The sequence below is a fragment of the Tauraco erythrolophus genome, chromosome 4, assembly GCF_009769465.1.
Source record: "Tauraco erythrolophus isolate bTauEry1 chromosome 4, bTauEry1.pri, whole genome shotgun sequence".
Lineage (NCBI taxonomy): Eukaryota > Metazoa > Chordata > Aves > Musophagiformes > Musophagidae > Tauraco > Tauraco erythrolophus.
The window spans coordinates 79,131,928-79,158,603 of NC_141468.1; the positions used below are offsets into that span (position 1 = coordinate 79,131,928).

Consider the following 26,676-nt stretch of genomic DNA (forward strand, 5'->3'; position numbering starts at 1 on the left):
GTTTCCCGATTTCATTTTCCCCACAGTTCATGACAATATACACCCTCCCACTGCATATGAGTATCCTTACAGAAGCTCCCATAGGAGTCTGTAGGACTCTTGTCAGTGATTTCAGTGACAGAGAAGACTCCTTTCAAGAATACAAGAAAAACTCGTCTGATTATTTGCGGTCTCTGCCTGAAGAGACCCCATTTGTCACACAACAGCTCAAAGAATCATAGAACCATAAAACGGTTTGGGTTGGAAGGGACCTCAAAGATCATCTAGTTCCAACCCCCCTGCCGTGGGCAGGGACACCCTCCACTACACCAGGTTGCCCAAAGCCTCATCCAACCTGGCCTTGAGATGTGTTTGTTTTTCACCTGAGTCTTAACACCTTGGCATCAGGGAGTAGTGCCGAACAAGACCACGGGGGCTTTGGCTTACTTACGTGAATTAATGGCAGGGGTGCACTTTCCAAATTAGACGGCACAGTCCCAGAGGGGTAATGCCTTCGGTGCTCAGTGGGGTACGGCCCCAAAGCAGAGCCCCTTACATGCACACTGAGAATGAAAAAAAGCTGGAAGTTGTCACACGCCGTTGCAGAGAACAAAGCTCCAGCCTCTTAAATTAAAACTCTTGCACGGCAGATGTGGAGAGATATTTATTTCTGACCGTCCAATTTAAAGAGAGAAAGCAAAACTGGCCAGATGAATCCCTCGTGTGAGCCAGTCGACACTGCCAGAATTACCATTGGAATAAGGCTCGTTAGGAGTAAGGTTCAGTACGTTGTTTGTGACATGCTTCAAAAAAAACCTTACTGCTTGGGATGTAACACAGGCATACAAATGACATTATAGTACACTAATCTACACAGTAGGGCTTGATGTTTTTGGCCTTTTAATAAGAAAACAGGCTTCACTGCGCAATTGTTAACTCGCTTCCCAAAACCCCCTTGTGTTTATTAACTTTCATATGGAGCATCCCAGCGGCTAATAGCAAAGCCTTAAGTTTTATTTGGAAACGAGCAAAGCCCAACAACTTTCAACGCGCACGCGAGTTTCGCAGCCGTTCCGCGAGGCCTCTGCTGACATTTACGCGACCGGCTACGGATAAAAACGCTTTTTCCGTTTAGCCAGGCACTGGCTTTCCCTCTTTCCCTCAGCCCCCGGCTCTGAGGAGCCGCGGCGAGTCCCCGCCGGCGACGAGGGGAGGGAGAAATGGCGAGGAAAGGCTGAAATCGTACGTATTTCCCTCCACCGCCCTCGAGCGCACACTCCTCGGCTAAGCTGTCCCTCACGCTGCGACACAAAACGCCGCCTGCGAGCCCCCGGTGCCCGCGGCGGGCGGTCCCCACACCTCTCCCGCACCTCCTCTCCTGCCTCCCGCCGCGCCGCCTCAACCGCCCGTCGGGCGGGAGGCGGGACAGAAGGAGGGACGAGGAGGAGGAGGAGGAGGAGGGAGGGGCCGGGTCTGCCGCAAGGGGCGGGGGAGCGCGGAGCGCATCGATCGCGCCCGTCTATCCATCCATCCGCCCTCTCGGCGCTCGGCTCCCTCGGCAGCTCCAGCCCCAGCCCTCCCTGTCCCCCGCCATTTCAGACCGGGACGGAAAGGGACGCGGAGCGACCGCCGCGGCGAGGCGGGCACGGGAGGCGCCGGCGTGCTCCCACGGCCCGCTGCAGCGCCAGGCAGGTACCCGCCTATCCCTACGGCGCTGTAACCGGGACGGGCAGCCGCGCTTGCTTTCTTTCCCCCCCCCTCCCTTTACCCTTCGAGGTGGGGCAGAGGGAAGCGGTGTGGCTTCCCGGAGCCGGGCACCCCCTTTCCCCGTCCCCCTTCCTCCTCCCGGCGTCGCCCCGCGGAGGGGAAGAAACGCTGGCAAACGGGCGGGGGCCGCTTCCCGGCGCCTGTCCCGCTGCTGCCTCGATTCCCCTCCGCCGGCATCCCCCGGAGCAGCCCTCGCCCGCCCCTCCGCCGGCATCCCCGGAGCAGCCCTCGCCCGCCCCTCCGCCGTCCTTCCCCGCGGCGCGGGCGGTGGCTCGGCGGCTGCGGGAGGGGGCGGCGGGACAGGTGGCCAACGCCCTCCGGGAGCCCGGCGGCTTATGCCGAGTCAACCCCCCCCTTTTTTTTTTTGTTTCTTTTTTTTTTTTTTTTCCCTCTTCCCTCTCCCCCTTCCCAAGTCCTTAAAATCCCCGTGCGCGGGGCCGAGGCGCCGGGCCGGAAAGTTTCGGTGGCACGGCCGCGCCGCTGGCCCCTGCCTGAGGGGAGCCGAGCCGAGGCGGGGCGGGCAGCGGCACCGTGTCCCCGGGAGAGGGGAGGGGGTTCCCGCCGCTGGCTGCGCGGCCGAGCTCGGCTCGCCCGGGAGACAAAAAACTGGGGAGGTGAAGGCGTGAGGCGAGGCTGCGCTCCCCCGAGCGCGTCCCGTCACGGCCGTGGGCAGGAGGCGCCTTCCCGGGTGTGTGGCGCTCGGTTCGGAGCGGCTCCCGTCTCCCAGTCACCGGGGCTTTGAGAGAAAGCGGCGGAGAACAGATCTTTTCCTCGCTAGAAACACTCTTTGACCTTTTCCAGAATTCAGTGTATCCTTGCTTTTTTATCTCCGTGTGATCAGTGCCTTTCAGCTTAGTGCCCGCGCTGCGTTTCCTATGTATAATTTTGCTGGAGAAATAGCGTTCCCTCCTAGCTTTTTGTCTTGTTTAGGGAGGGAGTTGCTCTCTGGTAATAGCAGAGGAACGTGATACTGGGTGAAAACGCACCGACAGCATCCTCATTGATCGGAGCCTGACCCTTTCTGCTTAACGTTGGTTTCTTTGTCATCAGGTCTGCTAGAAAATGACAGAATATAAACTTGTTGTCGTTGGAGCTGGTGGTGTAGGCAAGAGCGCCTTGACAATACAGCTAATTCAGAATCACTTTGTGGATGAATATGACCCGACAATAGAGGTAAACTGTTTAATCGTACGCTTTTTGTGAAGAGAGATTATCAGTAATAATGGTGGTTGTTTACTTTTGGACAGTTGCCACAAAAACATAGAACAAGGCTTTATAATAAAAAGAGCTCAAAGGTAATGGTCTGCATTTGACCAGTGTTAGAGAAGAAATCACTGTGCTTCTTCATCTGGCTGTGGAACAACAGCTGCTGTAAAAAAATACCAATTTTGATCAATTAGAGAATGGTGTTAATTGCCATGTTTTGCTAGTTTGGATGCATGTTTGTAGGGTTGGGATGCATGTTGGTAGGATCTCAGTGGCAAAGTCTTTGCCAAGTTCACCTGAAAATGCTTGGCAAAACCCTTCATGGCTTTGCATGCAACCTCCTAAATGTTACTTTCCTTTTTGGTATCAAGAAGGAAAACTTGTAGTTCTGAAACGTATGTGTCAGGCTTTCTTAGATCTTATCGTTAGGATCTGTTTCACAGGGGGAGAAGTGTATTCTGGAATTCTACGGTGAATGAGTTGGGTTTTTGTTGTGTTTTTTTTTAAAAAAACAGACTAGTGTGTGTTTCTGTAGAAAAAGTGTTGTAAGATAGCTGCTGTAGTGGATTCTTTGAAATACATGTCACAGTTCCTCAAAATCTGAAATTGTATTTAAGCTTTAAAAGTTGTCATTTTAAAGGTTTTTAATGAGCAAGCAAGCTCTGCCTTTTAAATATAAGAAAAATACTAGTGTGGTCTGAAATCTCCTGTGGATCATTGGATTTAATAACCTCATACCATATAACAGGAGAAATGATGCTATAATTTACCCAAGATTTTCATGTTCTCTGCACTGAAGCTCTGTAGCTTATGACTTCATTTATATGTTTACACAATGAGGCACTTCCGAGCTCACTTGAAGGAATCCCAAGGATTTAAATCTAGGCTTAAAATGGTGACTTGGAAAATGGCTATGTAGTCACTTTCAGGTAAACATGAGCAAAAGGGGCCAGTGCCCTGAGATGGTAGGAAGCTGTCTGTCTTTAGCAAGGTACAGGCCCGAGTTAATGTGCCCCAAAGAGAGATGTGTTGGCTCGAATTTGAGTTTACCTTGATGTGCCTGTGTGTCTTCTTGTCTCTCTGTTGCATGACCAAGTACCCTCATGTATGCTGTAGAAGATTTTGAGAGTAGACCTATGGAGAGAGGAAGAGTGTTTGACTTGCACTAGGAGAGCAGGTCTTTTGATTACTAAGATGGGAAATCTTAAAACAACAACAACCCGAAACGTGCTTAAAAAACAGAAAGCACACCGAACTCATTGAGGTGAACAAGCAAAATGGGATTTTACTTTTTCCTGCAGAAGGAACTTTGGGAGATGTTCATCTTTGTAATACTTGTACATAACCATCTGGGTTTCTCTTAGGATAGAGGCGTGTTTACACGTTACAAAAAGTACTGTGGAGAATCTGTATCTTAGAAGTTGTCCTATAAAGCCAGAACTGTGTAAACAGCTTAGGAACACAAAAACTTAAATGCCAGTATTTCTAAACCACTTGAGGCATTTTGCTAATGAGCAAGCTGAGTATTTTGAGGAATACTAAATACACATTAGTGTAAAATAATAAAATTAAAATACAGTTCCTTATAGAAAGAACCTAAAATCTCATGACTGTGGCTTTTATTCGGTAGTGTGCAGGATGACTGTAAAGTTGTGGTGTGGTCCAGAATCAATACGTTCTTCTGAAAGAAATAAACCTTTAAGCTAATGGGTTTTACCAGCATCAACCACTTGTCGCGTGCAACAGCATTAGTCTTCTACAACTCCTACAAGTTCTTGTCTGAGCGCGAGTTACCATTTTTTATCTTGTAAATTCTAAGACCTTGAGGATGGAGACAGTATCTTCCTACTAGGTGGCAAATCACCTTGTGTGCTCCCAGTGCTATAGGAGAATCATGTAGGTAAGCTGGTAGGGAAGACACGATTCAGTTATAAGAGAGTGGTCTGTGATTTGGAGTGGCAAACCAGTTTCAGAGAACGGGCTTGTGGTTGGGTTTAAACCCTCCAGTCCTTAACTGGACAGAATCCCGTGCAGTTGGGAAGGGTTGCTTGATTGAGCTTCCTGTGTGGATGCAGTTGGGGTGGTAGAGGCTGATCAAAGAACAATAGCTGTAGACTGTTTTTTATGCAGCATGAGGAAATAGGGCTAAAGTTGCTTTGACTGGTAAATAACAACAGTTAAAACAGTTCAGTAGTGTCACTGCTATTGTTTCTCACTTACTACTGTTTCTTTCATTGCCATATGGCTGATGCCAAAATACTTGTTTTCCCTTGCAGATAGATAATCAAGCTAAATATTTCGGTGTAGACAGAGAAAAGAGTTCAGTGTTTTGTTATCTATAGTGGATTCCATAACTACACAGCTATTGAATAATCCTAAATCTTTCCAGTGAATGAAGCTCAACACTTCTAAAATTCTTATGTTGCGAAGACGTGATGCAGTTGAAGAGATGGAAAAAAAGTACACTTGTTACTTAATCACAGATGCATTTGCAATGTTAATGTTGTTGCCAGTTTTGGTGGAATAGACTTAATGATTCAACAAATAACTGACTTGGAAAATGTCAAGTTTCATGGCCTGCTTGAGTATTTTATTTCCTTATATCTGAGCATAGCAGATGACGGGGGGGTAGTGGGAGGAATTAGAAGGTGTGCGCGTGTTTGGGTGGCTGCTGTTATTCAAATATACGTACTTTGTGTTTCACAGTTTCATATCTTATTTGAATTAGATGTCCGAGCACAGATTTATAGCCAAGCAGTTTTAAGTGTGGGCTTTTTTTAACTGTATGTACACTAACTCTTGTAAATCCGGCCTGATACACACAGCAGTTGGGCTGGTGCCCTCCACTGGCCGAGGTTGGTTAAAGCTTTGCTTTATTGGCAATGCCTTGTGTGAGAACAGGATTTTTAATTTTTATTTTTTTTTTTTAAAGCTTCAGCATGTTTTATTGCTAAATATGTCATCTTTTTAATGTCTTAGAGAAAAAGCAGCCTTCCTATTTGCTTGTCGGAGGTTTTTCAATTGGATTAGCAAAATCCCTCGACTGATTTAGGAATACTGGTATTTAAGTCTGTGTTCTCAAATGACCTATGCACCTGCGAAACTTCCACCAATATTTAGTAGTAGCTTAGTCTTAGTAGCTGTGATATTTTAATATTAAATCACTGGTACAGTGGATTTTTACAAAATAATAGTTACTTGCTTAGATGGAGTTTATTAAGCAGTGGGGCTTTTTTTTTAGATAAATTCCATATGTAGCGTAGAGCTGAGATTTCCTATCACATTTTCGTATCAGTGCTTGTGAACAGATGGAATTATTAGTCCATTAGCATAATTCATTCTGATTTTTACAGTTTGTGAAAGGCCAATAAAAGCAGGTTAAGTGATTAATGAAATTAAAACTTTTTTATTTAGATATGCTGGGGAAGAATTGCAGATTCGTATTTGGAGTCAAGTACTACTTGGAAATTAAATTCTAGTTTGCATTTTGGTTTTACTTAATAGCTTTATACTGGATGTTTCTTCATTGCATTCATTACTGCAAATCTTCCAATGTGCTGTAAAGCTACTGGATTTTTGTAAATGACAAAATTTACAGATGAGAAGGTGGTTGTTTTCGTTGTTGAAGGGGAGTCTGGCCGTTTGGGTTCTGCAATTGCATTTTGAAATAGAAGTGCCACAGGTACTGCAGTGGTGTAACTTTTCTTTTTGGTATCTCCTACATTCTGTTTTGCAGGACTTGGTAATTTTTACAGTATGATAACACTTAAATAAACAACTTTTATCTTGGGTATGTTTACACTGGTATTCACCACAGTGGAACTGGGAGTCCCAGTAGCCTGAACTTTTAATGTGGTGCTTTGGTTTTCTTTCCTACAGTGACAAATGTGATTTCAGGTTTGATGTTTGGCAGGGGGAGGCACAAAAGCAAAGTGTTTATTATTTCAGTAGCTTGGAAGGAAATCATAAGCTTGAATTTTCTCTCCCACGTCTTTCTTTTCCTTCCACCTCAAATCCCCTTTCTAGTTAGTGACAAAATTTTCTCTCCAGAAGTGGGCAGAAGGAATATCCGCTCAAAGTGTTCCTTCTGGTACCTGTGCTGTGCTTTATGCTGGGGCATCTTTGCTACTAGTGCTGACATGATAGGCATGCTAAAGCCAGCAGTTGTTAAAAGTGATTTTCTTTTCTCTTAAAAATGGTTTTCTTTGATGAAAATTATTTAAAGCTTTTGTTTAGAGCTCGGTTGAGGGGAATTTCTTTTCCTTTGAAGTGCTTCACTTTACATCTTGAAGTGCTAAGATGTAAAGGAATAATACAGGCTTTTCAAGAACTGTTTTTCATGTTTTTAAACCAGCAGTCAAACTGCAAGAAGAGAAAATGAAAGCTTTGTAAATATGCCTAGTATAACGCTAGAAGTTCTACTATTACTTCATTGTGAACGTCTATGATAGAGGTATCGTAGGACATGGGGGAGGATTCGCTATTGAATTTAAGTGAATTGTAATAAAGATGCATCCTTTAGGGGGCTTTTTGGTGTGTGTTTTTTTTTTTTCTTGCTTTGAAACAATGAAATAGAATATTAACATTATTTTAAAACACATTGGAGCTTGTGTATTTGTCTCAGCTGTATCAATATTTAAACATGGCTTATATATTTCTAAAGTAAGTTACCTACTTCTTACTTCAACTCTGAATTTGTGCTTCTGTGAAATAAATATTTCCAAAATCATGCTGGAAGTAAACTTTTATCTTTAAGGTAAATAGTCAATATTGTTTTACCTGATACTGTTAAATGTCATCCAGGCTCAAGATAAATGAGAGATTACAGAGTTTGTTTAGTTTAAGATACTGATTCTATACAATTATCTCCTGCTTGTTTTTCAGCATGAGCAACAGGAAAGAAGAGAGCTTTTTGTGAAAACACAAAATAGATAGAAAGTGCACAGGAGTAGGTGTACTATGCCTTACAATGGGTACAAAGGAAAGAAGGTCATTCTGAATTCATCTTGAAGATGGCTAGAATTGCATCTTTAATTCCTTAATTCCCTACCCAGTAGCTTAGGTTCGCTTCTGTATAGTATTAACAAGAGCAGCAGCAATATTGTGTTAATCTCTAGCTACAGGATCTGAAAAGGTAGTACCAACATTTTATGTTATGTTTAATTTGTTGCAGGTGCTGTTTACTGAGAATAATTCATGGCACTGCTCAGTGAACTATTTCTAAAGCATAATGGCATGGTTTGATTTCCAATATATAGATGCTTATAGGAAATAAAGTTATTGGGAAAGTAACGCTTATGTTCTTACTGCTAAAACTATGTACTCATAGAAGCCTAGCACCAAAAAGAGCTGTAAATAGACATTAATATCTTGTTGCTTGGGACTTTGTACAGATTTTATACACTCAAATCAGTGACCTGAAAACTTAGAATTGACAGCATTGAAATAATTTGTTCATTGTCTCTGTGAACCCATCAGGGCTCTTACATGACCCTGTGTTGGTCTGTCGTGGCTAAAAAACCTTTAACTTCAAATACATCAACTCACCTTTGATACCTTAATAACAAATCTCATTATATGCACCTGCTTAGGCATAGGAAACAGATTTCCTGTCCCAAACACTGAAGGCTTTTTATACTTCATCTCCGTTTCAGTGGCATAGATTTTAGGAATTTTTACTTGTGAACTCTTTCTGGTTTATTATTTTGTACATTGTTGTGGCACAACGCTTGTGTAAACATCCCTAGAATTAAGGTCAAATTTTTCTTTAAAAAAAAAATTCTGGTAAATTGAGTAAGCTTAAACAAAATCAAACTTTTTAAAATCAGGTTTACAAGTTTCTTCAGTTACTCTGTTAACAGAGACAAAGGGGAGATGCTTTTGATCTGGATCCAATTTATACTTCTTGTTCTTTTGTGCAAAGTAAGAAATAAGGACGCCATCCTTTTTCTGTGTGGATGTGTGCAAATGTACTGTTACTCACTGAAGGTTCAGAATACAGCTAAGGACATGTCCTTCCACCACTCTTTCCACTTCTGGATTGCTGTGTACATGTAAATATGGGACACTATTTTCCTACTGTCATTTGCCCATCTGTGAAGTTGGATTTTAACTCTTAAGTCACGCTTGATTACTAGTAAACAATGTTAATATCTTCTGAGCTATAGGTGTTTGAAATCTTACTTGTTTGTGTTTAACCAAGGTTTATGTTTTTTAATTCTCCTAGGATTCCTACAGGAAGCAAGTAGTAATTGATGGAGAAACCTGTCTCTTGGATATTCTTGATACTGCAGGTCAAGAAGAATACAGCGCGATGAGGGACCAATATATGAGAACTGGGGAAGGCTTCCTGTGTGTATTTGCTATAAACAATACAAAATCTTTTGAAGATATTCACCATTATAGGTGTGTATGTTGAAAGATAATCGGCTGACACGTGTATTGGGTGGGTAGATTGTGTGCTCGTTCTGGCACTAGATAATGGAATGATCCCTTCTGAAAAGGCATCTGAGGGGAAGCTTGCAAATTAGCAACATTGCGATTTATTCCTGCATTTGTAGGTCTGTGATTTTTTTGGGTGATCTGAAAATCTGCCTCCCTTTCAAGTTAGGGAGACAAAATATCTGGAAGCTCTTCTGTTATAAACTAAAGTGGCTTAGTATTTCTGCTTGTTCATGGTGAAGGCTTATCTAAAGGTTAACTCTGCCCATTCCATAAATAAAATCGTGTGTTAAGATGGAGAAACTTAGGCAGTCGAAATTATACAAACAATAACGTTGATTGTTAGCCTTTGTTCTGGGAGTGGAGGGGAAATACCTGTGGAATGTTACTAGAAGACTAACGTGTGTGCCCTGATGCCTGTGGAGGAAAGACACAAAATCTGAGCTCTGACTGCTAAAAAAACAACCCGTTACTAGTTTCGTCACGTGGTGGTTTTTCTTTTGTTTTTAAATAATTAGTTAAAAAACTTTTAACTAATGCTTTCTTTGTCAGCTATGCTAGTATAGAAATAGAAGCAGTCTCTACTGATTTCCATACCAGATAATTATTATACTGAATTCTTCTGGGGTGTTCTGTTAGAAGGCAATGCAAATCCCACCAAAGATCCCTGAGTTTAGCAGCATCAGTTTATTAGTCCCAAACACAAAATGTTGAACTACTCATAGTTAGACATTTATAATGCTGTCAGATCTATGTTGCTATATGCTGGAGGTGTGGTTTGCTGTCAGTATCGCCCACAAACCCAACATGTACTCCTAAGCTGAAGTTGCACATTTTTGTTACTTACAGAAGTTACAGTTCTTCATTTAAGGTGGGATACTGTGTCAGTTCAGGGTAATTCACGTCAGGAGGAACAGCTGCCCTGATCATGTCATTTCATTTTCTCCTGTGTGACAGCAAATCAGCTCATTTGGTTGTGCAGTGTGCTTATGTGAGCAGCTAAACAGGTAGATGCTTACCTACAGAAGTAGTTTACTACTGGCCTGTCTCCCTGGAGCAGCTGCAGGATCAGGGGAGTACTGATGAGAGGGGCAAAATTGAGTACTAAATGAGAGGGGCAAAATTGCTGTGTACTAGCCCAGGGAGAGATCAGTATTGAGAATGTGGGCACTTTCTTTCAGGACTGTTACTTTCTATATTTAAAGAATTATTTCAAAGAATGTTGAATGGTGGGGTTTCTGCTGTGCGTTCACACACCTGTGGATGACCTTGTGGACTGATGCTGAAGGCTTATAAACAAATAACTGAAAACAGTGACTGTATTAATTAAGGAATATACTGCTTGATTATTTGAGAAGGCAAAAATAATTAAATGAATGATTGTTATTTGAGATTCTTGACAAGTACATCCAACTAGTATTTCAAGATGCTTTCTAACTAGTGTTTGAAAGGCCTCCTTTAGCAAATTGCTTTTTGTAGAGAACCAGACCAATGGTCTTCAAAGTTTAAACACCCCTATCTAAATGAAGATGATAAGAGGGCTGGAGCACCTTTCCTATGAGGACAGGCTGAAAGAGTTGGGGCTGTTCAGCCTGGAGAAGAGGAGGCTCCGGGGTGACCTTATAGCGGTCTTCCAGTACCTCAAGGGGGCCTACAGGAAAGATGGGGAGAGGCTGTTCAGGAGGGCCAGTTATGATAGGACAAGGGGTAATGGTTTTAAAATAGAGGGAGGTAGGTTCAGGTTGGATATTAGGAAAAAATTTTTTACTATGAGAGTGGTAGAACATTGGAACAGGTTGCCCAGAGAGGTGGTGGATGCTCCATCCCTGGAGACGTTCAAGGCCAGGTTGGACAGGGCCCTGAGCAACCTGATCTAGTTGGAGATATCCCTGTTCCTTGCAGGGGGGTTGGACTAGATGACCTTTGAAGGTCCCTTCCAGCCCTAACCATTCTATGATTCTATGATTCTATGAAGAGTTTGTAATGCTGTCTTTAATTAAATAAAAAAGAAAAACAAACCAAAAAACCCAAACAACAACAACAACAAAAACCACAAAAATAAAACCACCCTGAAAACCAAAGGAAAATTGAGACAACAGGCATAGCACTTTTGACAGTGTTCTATCTAGGCAAGTGAGTTGAATATTGTGAGTACTGAGTGTGAGAGATAACTAGTAAGATTTATACCAGAGCTTCATAGGTTTATTCTGGCATTAGCTGTTAAAAATTAAAAACAACAACAAAAAAAAGATAAAAAAAATAGTATAATGACATCAATATCTATAGTAATTTGCAAAATGTTAACTTAAAATTTTTTTAAAATAAGATAAACTTGATAGTGACAGGATTGGTTAGTTTATTTTTTGATGGCTTCTAGTAGTGCATGTGCAGTAAATTAACATTAAGAATGATGTTGGAGTCTGTTAATTTAATTTTATTTCATTGTTTTAAAATCTATATCACATAAACTATTAATACCTGTTACATAAAATCTGTCTCTTTTTTTTCCTTCTCTTTAGAGAACAAATAAAGAGAGTGAAAGACTCTGAAGATGTCCCAATGGTGCTAGTAGGAAACAAATGCGATTTGCCTTCCAGAACAGTAGATACAAAACAAGCTCAGGATTTAGCAAGAAGTTATGGAATTCCTTTCATCGAAACATCAGCAAAGACAAGACAGGTAAAGCTCAAAACTTGCCAGGCACAAACGTAGAACTCTGATCTGAATTATCATAAGGATAATTATTCTGGGCATTGACAATCGCTTGGTCGTATCAATGGTTAAATTTCTCCAGAGTGCAAATTCTTGTGGTGTCTTTTCTTTCTGTCAGCTCATTGACAACTGGTAATTGTTCATTAATGAGTGATTCGCTTTGGTTGCGCAAACTCAGAGGATGAGATCTGGGCTGCTTTTCCTCTCTGCTGTCAGATGGTTGCATCATTCTTAACGTCATGATAGGTTTTAAGAGAATAAGAAGCACTCTGCTTAGAGGTGAAATGCTTTTTTTCCTCAGCGAGAGCATTAAGCAGACAAACAGCAGTAGTTTATTCTGGTTTAAGTCTTTTCGTTAATAACAAAAGGAATTTTTCTGTGAGCCATAGATTCAGCGTTAGTGGGACATGCTCGACACACCTTTTTATAGCTAAGCAATTGACCATAAGTATTTTTTTTAATTACTGGATTAGTTGCTCATGTAAACTGATACTCTTCTAAGACTTCAGAGCTCCCTGTTGGTTTATTGTTCCTCACTGGTATAGGTGAAAGATGCAGCCATTTTAGGGTCCTTGCAGTGCTTCTCAGGGTTTGCTAGGACAAAGGTGCACATAGTGTACATCTGTGTATTCAGGAGAAGGTCAGCTATACAGGTCTAGATGAAACTGGTTCTGTGCTTCTGGAAGGAAGCGTTTGCTTTGAAAAATGCTGATTTGTGGTTTTTCTTTTAAGAGTAAAGACTTACTATCAGTACAGATTAGGTCAGGCCCGAGTGGCTGAATAACTCATACTCTGCATAATGAGAAGTGTTACATGCAAGTTACAAATCAGGAGTTAGGTGCAGCAAAAGGAGGCAAATAAGAGCAGAATACTGCAGTTTGAGTAACTGCTCAATGTAACTGCTAAACAGATTCAGCTGCATCACTTGGCAGAATTTCCTCATAGACAGTATGTAAGTTATTTTTGGATATAAGAAATGAATATTTTATTAGTGCAAATTTGCTACACCAACCCAAGTTTCTGACAAGTTGAAACCTGGACTAATTAGTAAAACTTTACAGAGGAATCAAAGGAAAGTTAACTTTTGGCAATAGAGAAAGTGTTTGTCAGGTAGGATTAAAAAACCAGACCTACGCAACTTTAATGGCTGAGAATAAATTAGGCCACAAGAGTATTCAGAGGAATGTGGCATAAGCGGACCGAGTAATTACAGTGTTCGTGTTCGGAAGGTCCTATATTAGTGGCTGTCACTGAGATGTTAGGATAGAAAAGGAGGAACTCTGAAATTACATTTGAGGTTTGAAATAATAGAAGTTCTGTAGTAACGTCTAGATTTTGCTTTGTTCAGCCTGCTGTATAGAGCCTCAGGCTTTGTTTAGGAAATGTTCCTCTTGCATAGCCACTTTTAATGAAGGTATGTTGATATGATGGTGCATTTTCGAAGATATCTCCTCCTCACCCCACCTGCAATCTGCTCCTACGAGCAGCCCCACTCTACCTAGCCAATACAAAAGTGCATGCTCAAAAGTCACCGTTCCTGTTCAGTTTTATAATCCTTGTTTACACAAACTAGTATCTGCTTTTTTATCTTTCAGACTTTTAAGAGGTCTGCTGGAGGTTTGTACTTGTTTCAGAGGACAATAGATCAGTCATATATGAACTGTTATTCTATAATTTGACTACTTCTATCTGTGACTTTGTTTCTGGAGGTGCCAACTGAAATGTAGAAGCGACTGTTGCCTTTTGTTGTTCAAAGCTGAGCTTTACACCTTCCACAAAAAAGGAGTCCCTTAAGGGATCTCGTGGATTTTAAAATAAAGATATCCATTCAATAGACTCTTCTGAGAATGCTGGCTTCTAAAAGTTGGAACCACTAGGTATGGTTGCTGATCCTTATGCAGTGCTTTTTGTAACATGTTATGTTGTGAAACTGCTTCATAAGATGCTGTGTTAATAAAATATTTTTGAGAAGACAAGAGGGAATTGGAGGAAGACCCTGATCTTTAATTACAGCAAGATCATCTAAATATCTATGTATGTGTTTGTGTATGTGTATAGGTGCATACATATGCATTTACATGGTATGATTTTTCAGTCACATTGGCATATGTTTAACATATATGCATACATATATACACGCCATCTTCCAAAGTAACTTTTTAAATTAGGAGATTTAAACAATCTTGCGAGCTGTCTGTGGCCTGTGGGCTATTTTTATCGGGCAGAATTCAGTCCTTCACTGAAAATAAATAAATAAATAAAAATCAGGTCCTCTCTGGTTACCTGCAGAACTTTTGAGTATGAACAAATGTAGCTGGTGGCCTGGTAACTTCAGGAGTCTGTAGAAAGTCTAACATGAATACTTAGAATTAGAAATACTGAGAAGTAGGAACCTTCTTTTCCTTTCCTGTATGCACTTGGCACTGCGCTGAAACGTCAGCACTAATGCCCTCTTTAAGGGGCCCCCACCATCTTCTTCCTTCCTTCCCCGTGCACCAGTTCTGCTGGAACTCGGAGAAAGTGAGAAATGTTTCTGGGGAAGAAAATGGGAGGTGGAAATGGAAAGGAGTTGGCCACGTAGTCTGTTTTGATTGCCAAGACGCTGTTTTTAAATGATGGCGTTTTATGCTCGTACAGAGTGATATCTCAGTTCCAAATAATTCCGTTTTTAAAATGTAAAAAAATTCATAGACAAGGTCAAAAATAAGAAAGATGAAAAACACTGAAATGAAGTGCAGAAATAAGTTGTTCTAAAAGTTAGTGGTTTTGGTTTTATTTGGTCCTGGCTGATAATAAAGATGTAAACTTTAACTTACTGCAAAAAGGTCACGTTTTGAGCCAAATCCCTGTGTGAATTTTCATGCAAATCATTGAGTGATCAGTGAAATGTTAGCTTAGTGGACCTTACAACTTTGGTATAAGGCTGTAGACTTTTAATTAGACCGCTGACTGAAATGAATATAATGTAATTTATGAAAATAATCCTATTTTTAAATGTAAACACGTCAATACTAGTGGTTTTGTAAGGCATGTTGCATCACTTCTGCTCATCCTTTCACAATCCTTATGCAGAAGGGTGTGAATTTCTTAGGTTTATTTCGATAGCTGTTCTCACTTTTCTCTGTTTGACATAAGCTTTAAATTCAAATTCTTCCCTGTCCTCATGAGTATATAGCTTCCAGTACTGTTGGTGGTATCAATGAGAGATGAAAGGCAGACTTGATTGACCCTCACTGAGGCTGCATCCCATATTCTTTATTGGGCTTCCATTTGCCTGTGACTTACACCAGGAAAAGCTGTGTAAGGCTGTACCCTAAATGTGGTTTGGCTGCAGGATTTAGTTTTCCTTGAAACATTTCAACTGTCCTACTAGTATTGAATTCAAAGGAAAAGCAGATACATGGGCATTATTGTAAGAATAGTAAAAGATTCTCCAAAGCATTAGGTCTCTTTGTTGAGAATACGTACTTCAAAAGTGTGCTTAAGTGTTTCATGAAGAAGTCGACCTAAATCACAAGGATGCTGTTAAAAAAGCATTGTAGTTATTTCAGCTGTCCAATGTACAATAGGTTAGGCTCCAAAAGTAAGTTGAGAACCTGTGCCTGGTCTGATGAAGGAATTGGTGCATTATTTACAGAACTTTATTCCTACATCTCAATTAAGATTCATGAATAACTGATAATTTAGATGGTTTGCTTGAATCAACTTGCCTTTTTTTTTTAGAGATTTGTCGTAACTGTTCAATGATACTGTATGTGTTTCACTCCAAGCCTTTTTAATGTAGTTCATGTGCACAAGTTCCATTTTAAAACTTTATTTTCAATTACTTACAACTTTTTCAGACTTCACAGTGTGAGTTGAGTTTTTTTTCCATGTCATTCGTTTGTTGTAACGTAAAACTTTTCCAAAAAAGTTTAGTCCTTCCTAAGAACAAGGCCCCAAGGAAAAAAAAAAAAGTTTTGATAATGTTGAAACAAATTCTGGCGTCCGACTTGTGCACTGAATGACTCCAGAATGCAGAGAAAGCAGGTTTGTTATTTACCTAATGTAAAGTTAAATAGGTGTGGCAAAAAAAGGATGTGTGTGAAAAAGGGTGAAATTCAGGTAGGACAGACAGATATAATTCTGGCACTTGTTAACATTGCAGTGGTTAACTTTGTAGCTTTAATCATGATTTTGTGCCGTATTTAATATGAATTTACTGATATATGTCTGGTATTTAACTATCATAAGGTAACATGATCAGCTTAGCACTCCCTTCCTTTCCAAACCTGTGGAGGTTCTGCATGGGGCTGAGTTGTAGCTATTTCCAAACAGTCCTTTGGAGTACATCTGTTTTACAGACAGCAAAAAATTAGCTTTAGCCTATTAAGCTGAATGTTACATGACCTAGTAGATCTTTGCAGGTTTGTGTATTCTCCAGTATTGGCTAAAATGACCTTACCACTACAGAGTTTTATGTTGGGAGTGCTTTTGTGCAAGTGAGCAGCATTCTTTTTTCTTGTGTTCTCATGAGTAATTTTGATTTTATTTGTCTAACAGTTGGTTTTAGGCGACCGACTCCAATAAAGTGTTTGAAGGTGATCACAGAATGCTTTTGAGATGTCAAGGCTAATTTTCATTAGTTTCCTTTAAGCGCTATTTACGGAAGCAGAACATGTGGAAATTCCCATTTGTACTTTGGTGTGTATTTGAAATAGTCTTTGCACATAGTCATATTTTTAAATCGAATATTTGGCTGTCTCCTAGGAGTCAAAAGCATATTGAAAATATTGCCTCGAGGTCATGGGTTCTTTGGGCTGTTAAAGTAAATAGCTGTTTAGATTTTGAAGTTTTTAGTATCTACCAAAGGATATATTTGCTTCTGGCTCTGACAGCTCAAAGAACTAGTTAATCTTATTTTAGACACATGGTCTGCGCTCATTTAAGGATAAAGTACTGAAGAATCTTAAATCAGTATTAAAATGACTTCTTAAGCTTATAAGACTGGCACCTGGCTCTTTAAAATGTCACCTTGTGCTAATGAAATTAGCAAATGTGTATCTGTACAGATCTTCTTTCAGAATAATTTCTGTCAATGGGATTCATAGGGCTGTTCTTGGTGATGGCAGCAGTAGCAGTTTCTTTTCTCTGTCCGTGTGTCTCCTTCTCTCTGCATTGCTAAAGCAAATTACAGCTCCTCTTGGTGATGGGGAAGTTGGCAATAAATGTGGACTGAAGAATTGTTATCTAATTATTTATGTGACAGCTCCATAATCAAATTACATATTTCTACTGCGAAACAGTAGATTTGCCAAAAAGTTGATTCTTGTACAGCCTGTGCTTTGGCACGTAGCAGCTGATCAATGTTTACTGTGCCCTCTTCAGGAATTAACTTTCATTCCTTCCAGGAAAATACGAAAGTATGAGCTTTACTTGATTTTTGCTGGTTTTTAATGGCTTCCTTTATGTTTTGCAAACTCTGAGACCTGGAATGTAAGGCGACTTGTCACCTTGTCAGTACTTCACTACATCCTAATGGGGCACATTGTGTATACCAGAGAAATACAATCCAAGAAATAAATCTAATTCATTTAATCTTGAAATTCAAGTGGCTGTAGTTCAGAAGAATACTCAGATAAGCAGCATGTTAAGAATGAGTCTTAAATGTGACAAGCTATGGCACAGTTCATGCAAAATGACCCAGTAACTGTGGCAGTAAATGTTAGCTACTTTCGTTATTAGGTGCGTAAGATGAAGATGGGTTGGAGAGATAATTTATGGAAAATCTGTCAAATGAAATTCCAGATTGTGTGTTTGGGTAGTAGTAAAGTTTTGGGGCTTAAATGGTTGTACTGTTTTCCATGATCATCAGTCTGCTCTGTTTTTAGTTTCAAATAATGGTTTTTCTATTAACAACTCTGTTGATCTGACTGAGGAGACAAGTAATGAGATGGACAGTAAGGCAGAGGAGAGATTTGCTTTCCCCTTTGAAAGCTGCAGCTAAACATTTTGCATCTTGTTATAACAAGAACATCTTCACAGATTTGTCTAAAGTTTCAAGTTGATGCATAATCACTTTAAAATAACAGATACTATTACTTAACCTGTTGCCATACCTCTTCGATCTTGTATTTCCTAAAGACATCTGCAGCCCTCATCCTTCTTATTTTGTTTAATGCTTATGGTATCCTCATCTCCTAAACACAAAGCTGCAGAAAGGTAGGGTGTGAGACCAGTGACACACAGCTCCGTGTCATCTCTGGAGTACCTGAAGAGCTCCCTTAACTAGAGGAAAATCTGAGCAGAGCAAGCCTGGCCCAGAGAGAACAGGACAGGTGTGCCTTGTACAGCGACGTGAACCGAGCTCTTAAACGTGGTAATAATGAACTTGTTGCTTTTTTTGCATGGAAGAGTAACTTCTGTAATTGCTCTAAGTAATTACTTCTGAAAGCTGTTCTGAAATACAATATACTTCAGGTGCTTCTTAAAAGCACTTTGCTGTGACTCAAATACCCCTTTTTCCTAAATGTTAGAGCATAGTGCTTGCTCTGTAAAGTAAGTAGCTTTAAAAACAATATTGACCAAAATTTAGTAGTCTTAGAAGATTTTATTTCTTTGTAACCTCCTAGGAGATTACCTGTTGATATTTTTCCTATACTTTGTTAGTTTGTTCCACAGATTTTTTTGCAAAGAAAGTACACCTTCTTATATAAAGAGCAGAACATAAACGAGCTTACTTTTCTTTGCCTGCCCAAACAGTACCAGGTTCTCACTTTGGTTAAGAAGTGAAAATAGGTGGTTAACTGTGTGTGTTTGTAAGTACTCCATGATTAGCAGGCACAAAATTGTATTAGATTGGTAAATACATCCATGCCCACAAAAACGTGTGAAAAGATTCAGTAACACAAGCCGTATAGTTTTCAACGTGGTATGCAATGAAAGAAAATAATTCTTACTCTTTTTTTGTCGAAGTGTTACCTTGCACAGGAAAAAATGAGGGCTTGAAGCATAGATATTCACAATAATTGGTGATCAATAAATTATTTAAGTGTGCCTCTCTTGCCTGTATCAAAAAGTTTTTATCAAGCAGCTAATATGTGAGCCCAGCATTTTAAAAACATAAACGGAGATCCATATATTCTCAAGTAAAGCTCATAATTTCAGTGGTTTTGTTGTGTTTTTTCTCCCCGCCATGGGTGTCCTGAGATGTCACAACTGTTAATGAAACAGTTTTTAAGGAGTTGTGTTTTGCAATGCAGAGAGTGGAGGATGCTTTTTATACATTGGTGCGAGAGATTCGACAGTACAGAGTGAAAAAAATCAGCAAAGAAGAAAAGACTCCAGGGTGCATGAAAATTAAAAAATGCCTTGTAATGTAACAGGGTAAGTTTTGTAATGTAACAGGGTAAGTTTTACAAATCACTTGCCAAATGAAAATGATTGACAGTGTGTTGCAAATCAGACATTTTATGGTTAATTGATGACATAATTTAAGATATAAAACCAATCAGATTCCAGTATAGTAGTCCTGAATAATATTCCTAGCAAACACCCAAGTATTATGGATTTGCTTTGTTTCATGGGTTTTTGATAAGTAGGTTAACAAGAAGCCTTTACTGCATATCAAGTTCTCTGTCTATGAAACAGAGACCTGGTTTTGTGTGTGAAGAAGTTAAGAGGGGAAAAGTTGTATTGCAAATACTGTTGAAGTGAATATTGCTTGGATCTTGAGGTTGGTGAACTGAAGCGAGAGGATCATAATATTTACAGTCCTTCTCAGATGCAGAAACAGGAGGTTCTTAATGCAGCAAAACAGTATCTGGCCAGCAGCTGGCCTACTGGATTTCTTAATTCTCAGGCTCTTCCTTATGCTGTGCCGTATTTCCAACCCCCCTGCCATGGGCAGGGACACCCTCCACTATACCAGGTTGCCCAAAGCCTCATCCAACCTGGCCTTGAACACTTCCAGGGATGGGGCAGCCACAACTTCTCTGGGCAACCTGTTCCACTGCCTCACCACCCTCAGTGAAAAATTTCTTCCCTATATCTAATCTAAATCTCCCCTCTTTCAGTTTAAATCCATTGCCTCTTGTCCTATCACTCCACGCCCTTGTCAAAAGTCCCTCTCCAGCTTTCCTGTAGGCCCCCTTTAAGTACTGGAAGGCTGTAATAAGATCACCCCAGAGCCTTCTCTTCTCCAGGCTGAACAGCCCCAACTCTGTCTGTCTTCATAGCAGAGGTGCTCCAGCCCTCAGATCATCTTCATGGCCCTCCTCTGGACCTGCTCCAGCAGCTCCATGTCCTTCTTGTGCTGGGGACTCCAGAGCTGAACACAGTATTCCAGGTGGGGTCTCACGAGAGCACAGTAGAGGGGCAGAATCACCTCCCTCGACCTGCTGGCCACACTGCTTTGGATGCAGCCCAGGACACAGTTGGCGTTCTGGGCTGCCAGCGCACATTGCCAGCTTGCAGAGGAAACATTTGTCCTTGTATTCAAGTGAATTTGACATAGTATTGATAGTCGTTTCAGCAACTTTGTGTTTAGGAGGTTAAGCTGGAGAAAGCATATTCCAAAATTACTGTGGTATAGCTGTAGTTCAGTAGTGATTCTAGTGGAATAAGAAATCTGGCATTTAAAACAGTCTGGCTTGTGTTACTTCCCATTCAGTAAGAAGATACATGTTATTTCAAGTCTCATGCGTAGCAGATAGCTAAGGAGAGCAGCTCCTTATGATGTGAGTCTTTCAGCTGGGATTTGAGACTTCAGAAATATTCATTATAACACAGGTTGCAAAGATAGACAGTAGTTATTCTCCTTTTTTGTCTGTGGATAATCAAATTTGATAGTTCAGAGTGTTTTGCTACCTCTTGGAATATTCAGTTTATCTTCCTGCTGCTTATGGGATCCCACCTTAGTTATATTAATCTTGTATAAGGTAACTGAAAACTTTGACTACCTGGATTAACTGCTGATGCTTTCCAAGAGGTTCATTCCTTTGGCTGTTACATAGTAAGGCAGAAAGTACATAACATCTTTTGCTGTGTTTGTAATTTTCAAGTGGCAAGAAGAAGTGTCTAAATCTCAGTGTAAAATCCTCAAAAGATCTCTTTCTTACAAGTGTTAAAGTTTTTACATAAAAAGTGTACTGTAACAAAAAGTTTCTCTAGGTCATAAATTAGACAACTAGATAATGTAATTCAGATTGAACTAGGTTAATAGTAAAAAGTTTAAATCACAAACGTTCTAGATTTGAATTAAAAAATTTCCAGATTCTTGATTAAAACTGTAATTTAATGATTTTTCCACAGTACTGCAAAGGTGTACAAATAATGTCTCGTCTCTTGTGACTGATACATATGTGTGTGTAGATATGTATTAATATGAAAAAATATTAAAAATTAAAAATTTTAAAAATTAAAATATTAATATGAAAAAAATAAAAAAATACTTTTTCTACAGTTTAAAATTTGTTTTAAATTCTATTTTGGGGGCTGGAATAGTAAGGAATTCTCAATTCCTTACAAATTTAGGGTTTCTTTTTGATAACCAGGTTACTTGTCAAGTCTCACGCAACTCGTAACCATGTAACCACATCTCCAGACTTTTTTATGGTCATGAGACTATGTGGTGCTCCAAAGAAAAGTAGCCAGAAGCAGGCTGTCTCTGTGGGAACAGTTCAGATTTTTCTGTTCCCTCTGCCCTTCGTAGTTGCTCTTTGGAAACACAAGTGCCAGGAGCAGGCTCCGTCAGTGCACCTTTATTGAGGCAGCGTGGTATAGTTCTGAGCACCCACTGAGCCTGGATTTAAAGCACTTACTCAGTACATCTTAGGCTCTCCAAAAAGCTGGCACACAACAGCTCCCTTGTCAGAGGGAGGAAGGTCAGCTGCATGCAGTCCCTTCTTACTGAAAGAAGTAACTGGAGAGGTTGACCGCCTTTGATCTTGCAGTATTGATGCCTTTAGGGACCTCCTGTAAACAGAGTATCTGCTACTTACATTTAAAACTTAATCCACAGACTGAGAAGTGAAAGACCTCAGTTTATCTCGAGTTCTTCTGTTCTGATTCGCAAACATTCTCAGTGTAGTTTTGTATGTCGTGTTATTTTTGTTACCTGAATTTAAAAGGAATTGTGGCAGGACCAAACTACTAAACGCATAATTAATAGTTTTAAAGGCTTGATCTACAAAGTTGTAAATGCAAGTACAAAAGCTAAGTCAATTCCCTAGCGTTTTGAAACTTGTGCTGTATGTAACAGATCATCACCTTACTAGGTAGAATAAAGATTTCAGCCTTAATTGTGAAGTCATGTGTTTAAAGGGCCATAGTAGTCTCTGAATACTACTTTATACAACTTATTTTCTCTGTATTTGTTTTAAAACCAGTTTAATGGGGGAGAGTTGCTCGTTTGAAGACTTAAATTGGAATTTCTGTTCAGTGTGTCTTATTTACAGACACTGGAAGCCAGCGACTGTCCTTGCAATGATTATTTTTCTAACACATTAATGATGAGCGTGAAGTAATGAAAGGTAGTTTTGTAAGGAAATGTGAACAGTCTTGTAGAAGAATATTGTACTGAGGTTTTTCTTACACCACTCTTGTGTTGTAAGAATGAAACTATTCTCCTGTCTGTTGTGATTGATTCTTAATGCTTTCTTCCTAGCTGGCAGTCTGAGATGGGACCTGCAGTAGATACGCTTTGAGCTGTCACAACTTCTAGAGCATTTCTCTACGTGAACATTGCTGAATGTGTTCTCTTTTTGCATTAATGCTGAAGTGATAAGGAAAATACACTGTAAAATAATACCAAGCCTTTCTAATTCTCAAAAGATTCATGGGGGACATGACCTTTTCCAGAACCAAGGCTACTCTTCCATTAGGCGTGCTACATCAATTCTATATTGATCAATAATATTTTAAAATGTAGAACAAGTTACTTGCCAGTGAATTTTGTATATTACCAGGCCTTGCAAAAGTGTGCTATTAGTATTGGGAGACAGGCTGCCAAGGACTTTGATCGAACATCTGTTATCTGTAAATGTTTTATGAACTTGAATGTGAAGGTTTTAAATAAATTTAGGTTATACTGGGAACATTGCTTTAGAAGTGAAGCTATGTAACACTTCACTGTTGTTTGGACTTTCCATATTAAGTCTCATCACCATTTGGAGTGTGACTGAAACAGTAATGGATTAGGTGATTTCTGGCTTTTCGTTGTTGTGGGTTTTTTTTCCAGAGATCTCTTTCAGTTCTTTTACTGAAGTAGGCATACAGGAGCAAACAGAGACTGAATTTTTATCGGCAGCTCGAAGGCAAACTTTGTAGCTGACAAGTGGTAGGAAGCTGCCTGCCAGTTCTAGGGCTGAATTCCTAGTTCTATAGCAGTGCAGTTGGCTGCTGCAATACATTAACATTATACAACCATTTCTGATCTGTCTAAAAGGTTACAAAAGGAATAAGGCAGTGAAAAATCAAGATAATTTTTTATTTTAATGATTTTATAACTGTCAGCACTCGAACTATTAAATTTAAAGGCTAACTGAGAACATGGGTACTAGATTGGAGTTTGGAGCAGCTTGAAAGCTGGGCAATAGAATAAACTGCTTCATGTAAATAGGTTGTTACAAAGTATACCGTATACCATATACCATTGTATTTGACAATGGTTCATGTCAGGCTTTTAGATATGCTGGTCTCTTGACCAGAGTTAATTTTTGTCAGCTATAATTACCCCCCTCAAAAATGAAAAACTATTCAATGTGAAGAAACATTAGCTTTTCTGTCTCTAGCTTACCTATTGGAGCTGTGGAGATTTTATGTGACTGTACATGATACAGCACAATAGATCATAGAATCATGGAACAGTTAGGGTTGGAAGGGACCTCAAAGATCATCTAGTTCCAACCCCCCTGCCGTGGGCAGGAGAACCCTCCACTACACCAGGTTGCTCAAAGCCCCATCCAACCTGGCCTTGAACACTTCCAGGGATGGGGCAGCCACAACTTCTCTGGGCAACCTGTTCCAGTGCCTCACCATCCTCAGAGTGAAGAATTTCTTTCTTATATCCAATCTAAATCTCCCCTCTTTCAGTTTAAATCCATTGCCCCTTGTCCTATCACTCCACGCCCTTGTCAAAAGTCCCTCTCCAGCTTTCCTGTAGGCCCCCTTTAGGTACTGGAAGGCTGCTAGAAGATCACCTTGGAGTCTTCTCTTCTCCAGGCTGAACAGCCCCAACTCTCTCAGCCTGTCTTCAGAGGAGAGGTGCTCCAGCACTCGGATCATCTTCATGGTCCTCCTCTGGACCTGTTCCATCAGCTCCATGTCCTTCTTGTGTTGGGGACTCCAGAGCTGAACGCAGTATTCCAGGTGGGGTCTCACGAGAGCAGAGTAGAGGGGCAGAATCACCTCCCTCGACCTGCTGGCCACACTTCTTTGAATGCAGCCCAGGATGTGGTTGGCTTTCTGGGCTGCCAGTGCACATTGCTGGCTCATGTTGAGCTTCTCATCAACCAGCACTCCCAAGTCCTTTTCCTCAGGGCTGCTCTCAATCCATTCTCCGCCCAGCCTGTCCTTGTGCTTGGGATTGCCCCGACCCACATGCAGGACCTTGCACTTGGCCTTGTTGGACTTCATGAGGTTCTCACAGGCCTGTCAAGGTCCCTCTGGATGGCATCCCTTCCCTCCAGCGTGCCCAAAACACCACACAGTTTGGTGTTGTTTGCAAACTTAGTGAGGGTGCACTCTATCCCACTGTCCATGTCACCAACAAAGATGTTAAATAGCACTGGCCCCAGTACTGACCCCTGAGCAACACCACTTGTCACTGGCCTCCGCTTGGACATTGAACTGTTGACCACAACTCTTTGAGTGTGACCTTCCAGCCAGTTCCTTATCCACTGAGTGGTCCATCCATCAATTCCCTGTCTTTCCAGTTTAGAGGCAAGGATGTTGTGTGGGACAGTATCAATGCTTTGGACAAGTCCAGGTAGACGATGTCAGTTGCTTCCAGTTGTCTTCCCTTATCCATCAATACTCATCATAGAAGGTCACCAAATTAGTCAGGCAGGATTTGCCCTTAGTGAAGCCATGTTGGCTGTCACCAGTTACCTCCTTGTTTTCTATGTGCCTTAGCATAGTCGCCAGGAGGATCTGCTCCATGATCTTGCCAGGCACGGAGGTGAGACTGACTGCCTGTAGTTCCCTGGGTCTTCTTTTTTTCCCTTTTTAAAGATGGGGGCTATGTTTCCCCTTTTCCAGTCAGTGGGAATTTTACCAGACTGCCATGACTTCTGAAATATGATGGATAGCGGCTTATCCACTTCATCTGCCAGTTCCCTCAGGACTCACGGATGCACCTCATCACGTCCCATGGACTCGTGCACCTTCGTGTTCTTTAGATGGTGTTGAACCTGATCTTCCCTTACAGTGGGCGGTTCTTAATGTGATCCATGTGGTTTTAACTATATAATTTGAATAGAATGATTTATCAAGTAATAATTTATCATTGGAACATGAGATTGATTTGATTTGTGTATGTAAAGATTTATAAAACTGTGGTGCGATTACTGTATTGGTGTGCCTAAGAAATGACCTGAATGTATAGAATAATTGTAACTCTTTTTGGTATTGAATTCTTGCTAGAAATATTTGTATTTAAAGCTGCATACAGATTATTAAGGCATAAACAAAGGTAACTAATGCTTCAGAACTTTATTTTGTCTTAACAATATACATACTTGTAATCTGAATGTGTGGTGCCTCTACTTGTCTAGTTTGAGGTGGGACAGCATGTGCCCTCTTTGAGATGGAGAAGAGGGCAGTACATTCCTTTTCTTTCCTTACCACGTTAGTGATGGAATTGGACCTGTGGGGTATTTGTGGTCAACCCCCGAGCAGTGCGTCACCTGCACACTGCTGTGAGCCTGGTTTGGGGAACCGCTGAGAAAGAGGACAAGCAGGCACTAGCCGTTGCTGGTGTCCAGACTGTTCACTCAGGCTGTTGTCTCAGTGCTCCTCAGAACTCGGGAGGGGAAGAGCCTGTAGCCAAGATGCACTGTTTGAATGATGGCAGCTCACTCCCCAAAGCTGCTCTCCTGCAGGGCCCTCTGCCCACGCACAGTAGTGCAGTCAGACACGTTCCTCTTACACGACAGGAGACAGCTGTAGTTCCTCTTCCATCTGAGTGTGTTTTTTCCCAGCACGCCCCTTCCCAAGGAACAGGAAAGTTTGAGAGGAGTGTTGCCCCGGCAATTCCTCCAACCCAGAGATGCTATAGAAGCCTCAGCAAGATGACAGTGTAACCTCTTCTGGCAGGCAGCAAAACAGACTGCTGGTTGAACACACTTCACCTGGTCAGGTCAGATGCAAACAGGCTGTACCTCAGCAGGCACATAAGTGTTAATGTGGTCTTAATGTGTTCATGTGTGTGTCTTTTCAGGGTGTTGATGATGCCTTCTATACGTTAGTTCGGGAAATCAGAAAACACAAAGAGAAGATGAGCAAAGATGGTAAAAAGAAGAAAAAGAAGACAAAGACAAAGTGTATAATTATGTAAATACAATTTATCCTTATTCTTAAGAAGTACTTAAG

General features: G+C 40.8%; 1 protein-coding gene across 2 annotated transcripts; it reads left to right on the forward strand.

Annotated features, from left to right (window-relative positions):
* The first annotated feature begins 1,632 nt into the window (after positions 1 to 1,632).
* Positions 1,633 to 26,676, forward strand: KRAS (KRas proto-oncogene, GTPase). 2 transcript variants are annotated; one of them, XM_086610552.1, is made up of 7 exons: positions 1,633 to 1,671; positions 2,797 to 2,919; positions 9,179 to 9,357; positions 11,913 to 12,072; positions 19,347 to 19,462; position 21,619; positions 26,525 to 26,676. In XM_086610552.1, the coding sequence occupies exons 2-7, from the start codon at positions 2,809 to 2,811 to the stop codon at positions 26,639 to 26,641; spliced, it is 684 nt and encodes a 227-aa protein (XP_086466678.1). In that variant the 5' UTR covers positions 1,633 to 1,671; positions 2,797 to 2,808; the 3' UTR covers positions 26,642 to 26,676. The 2 variants fall into 2 exon arrangements, with proteins under 2 accessions (XP_086466678.1, XP_086466679.1); XM_086610553.1 differs by lacking the exons at positions 19,347 to 19,462; position 21,619.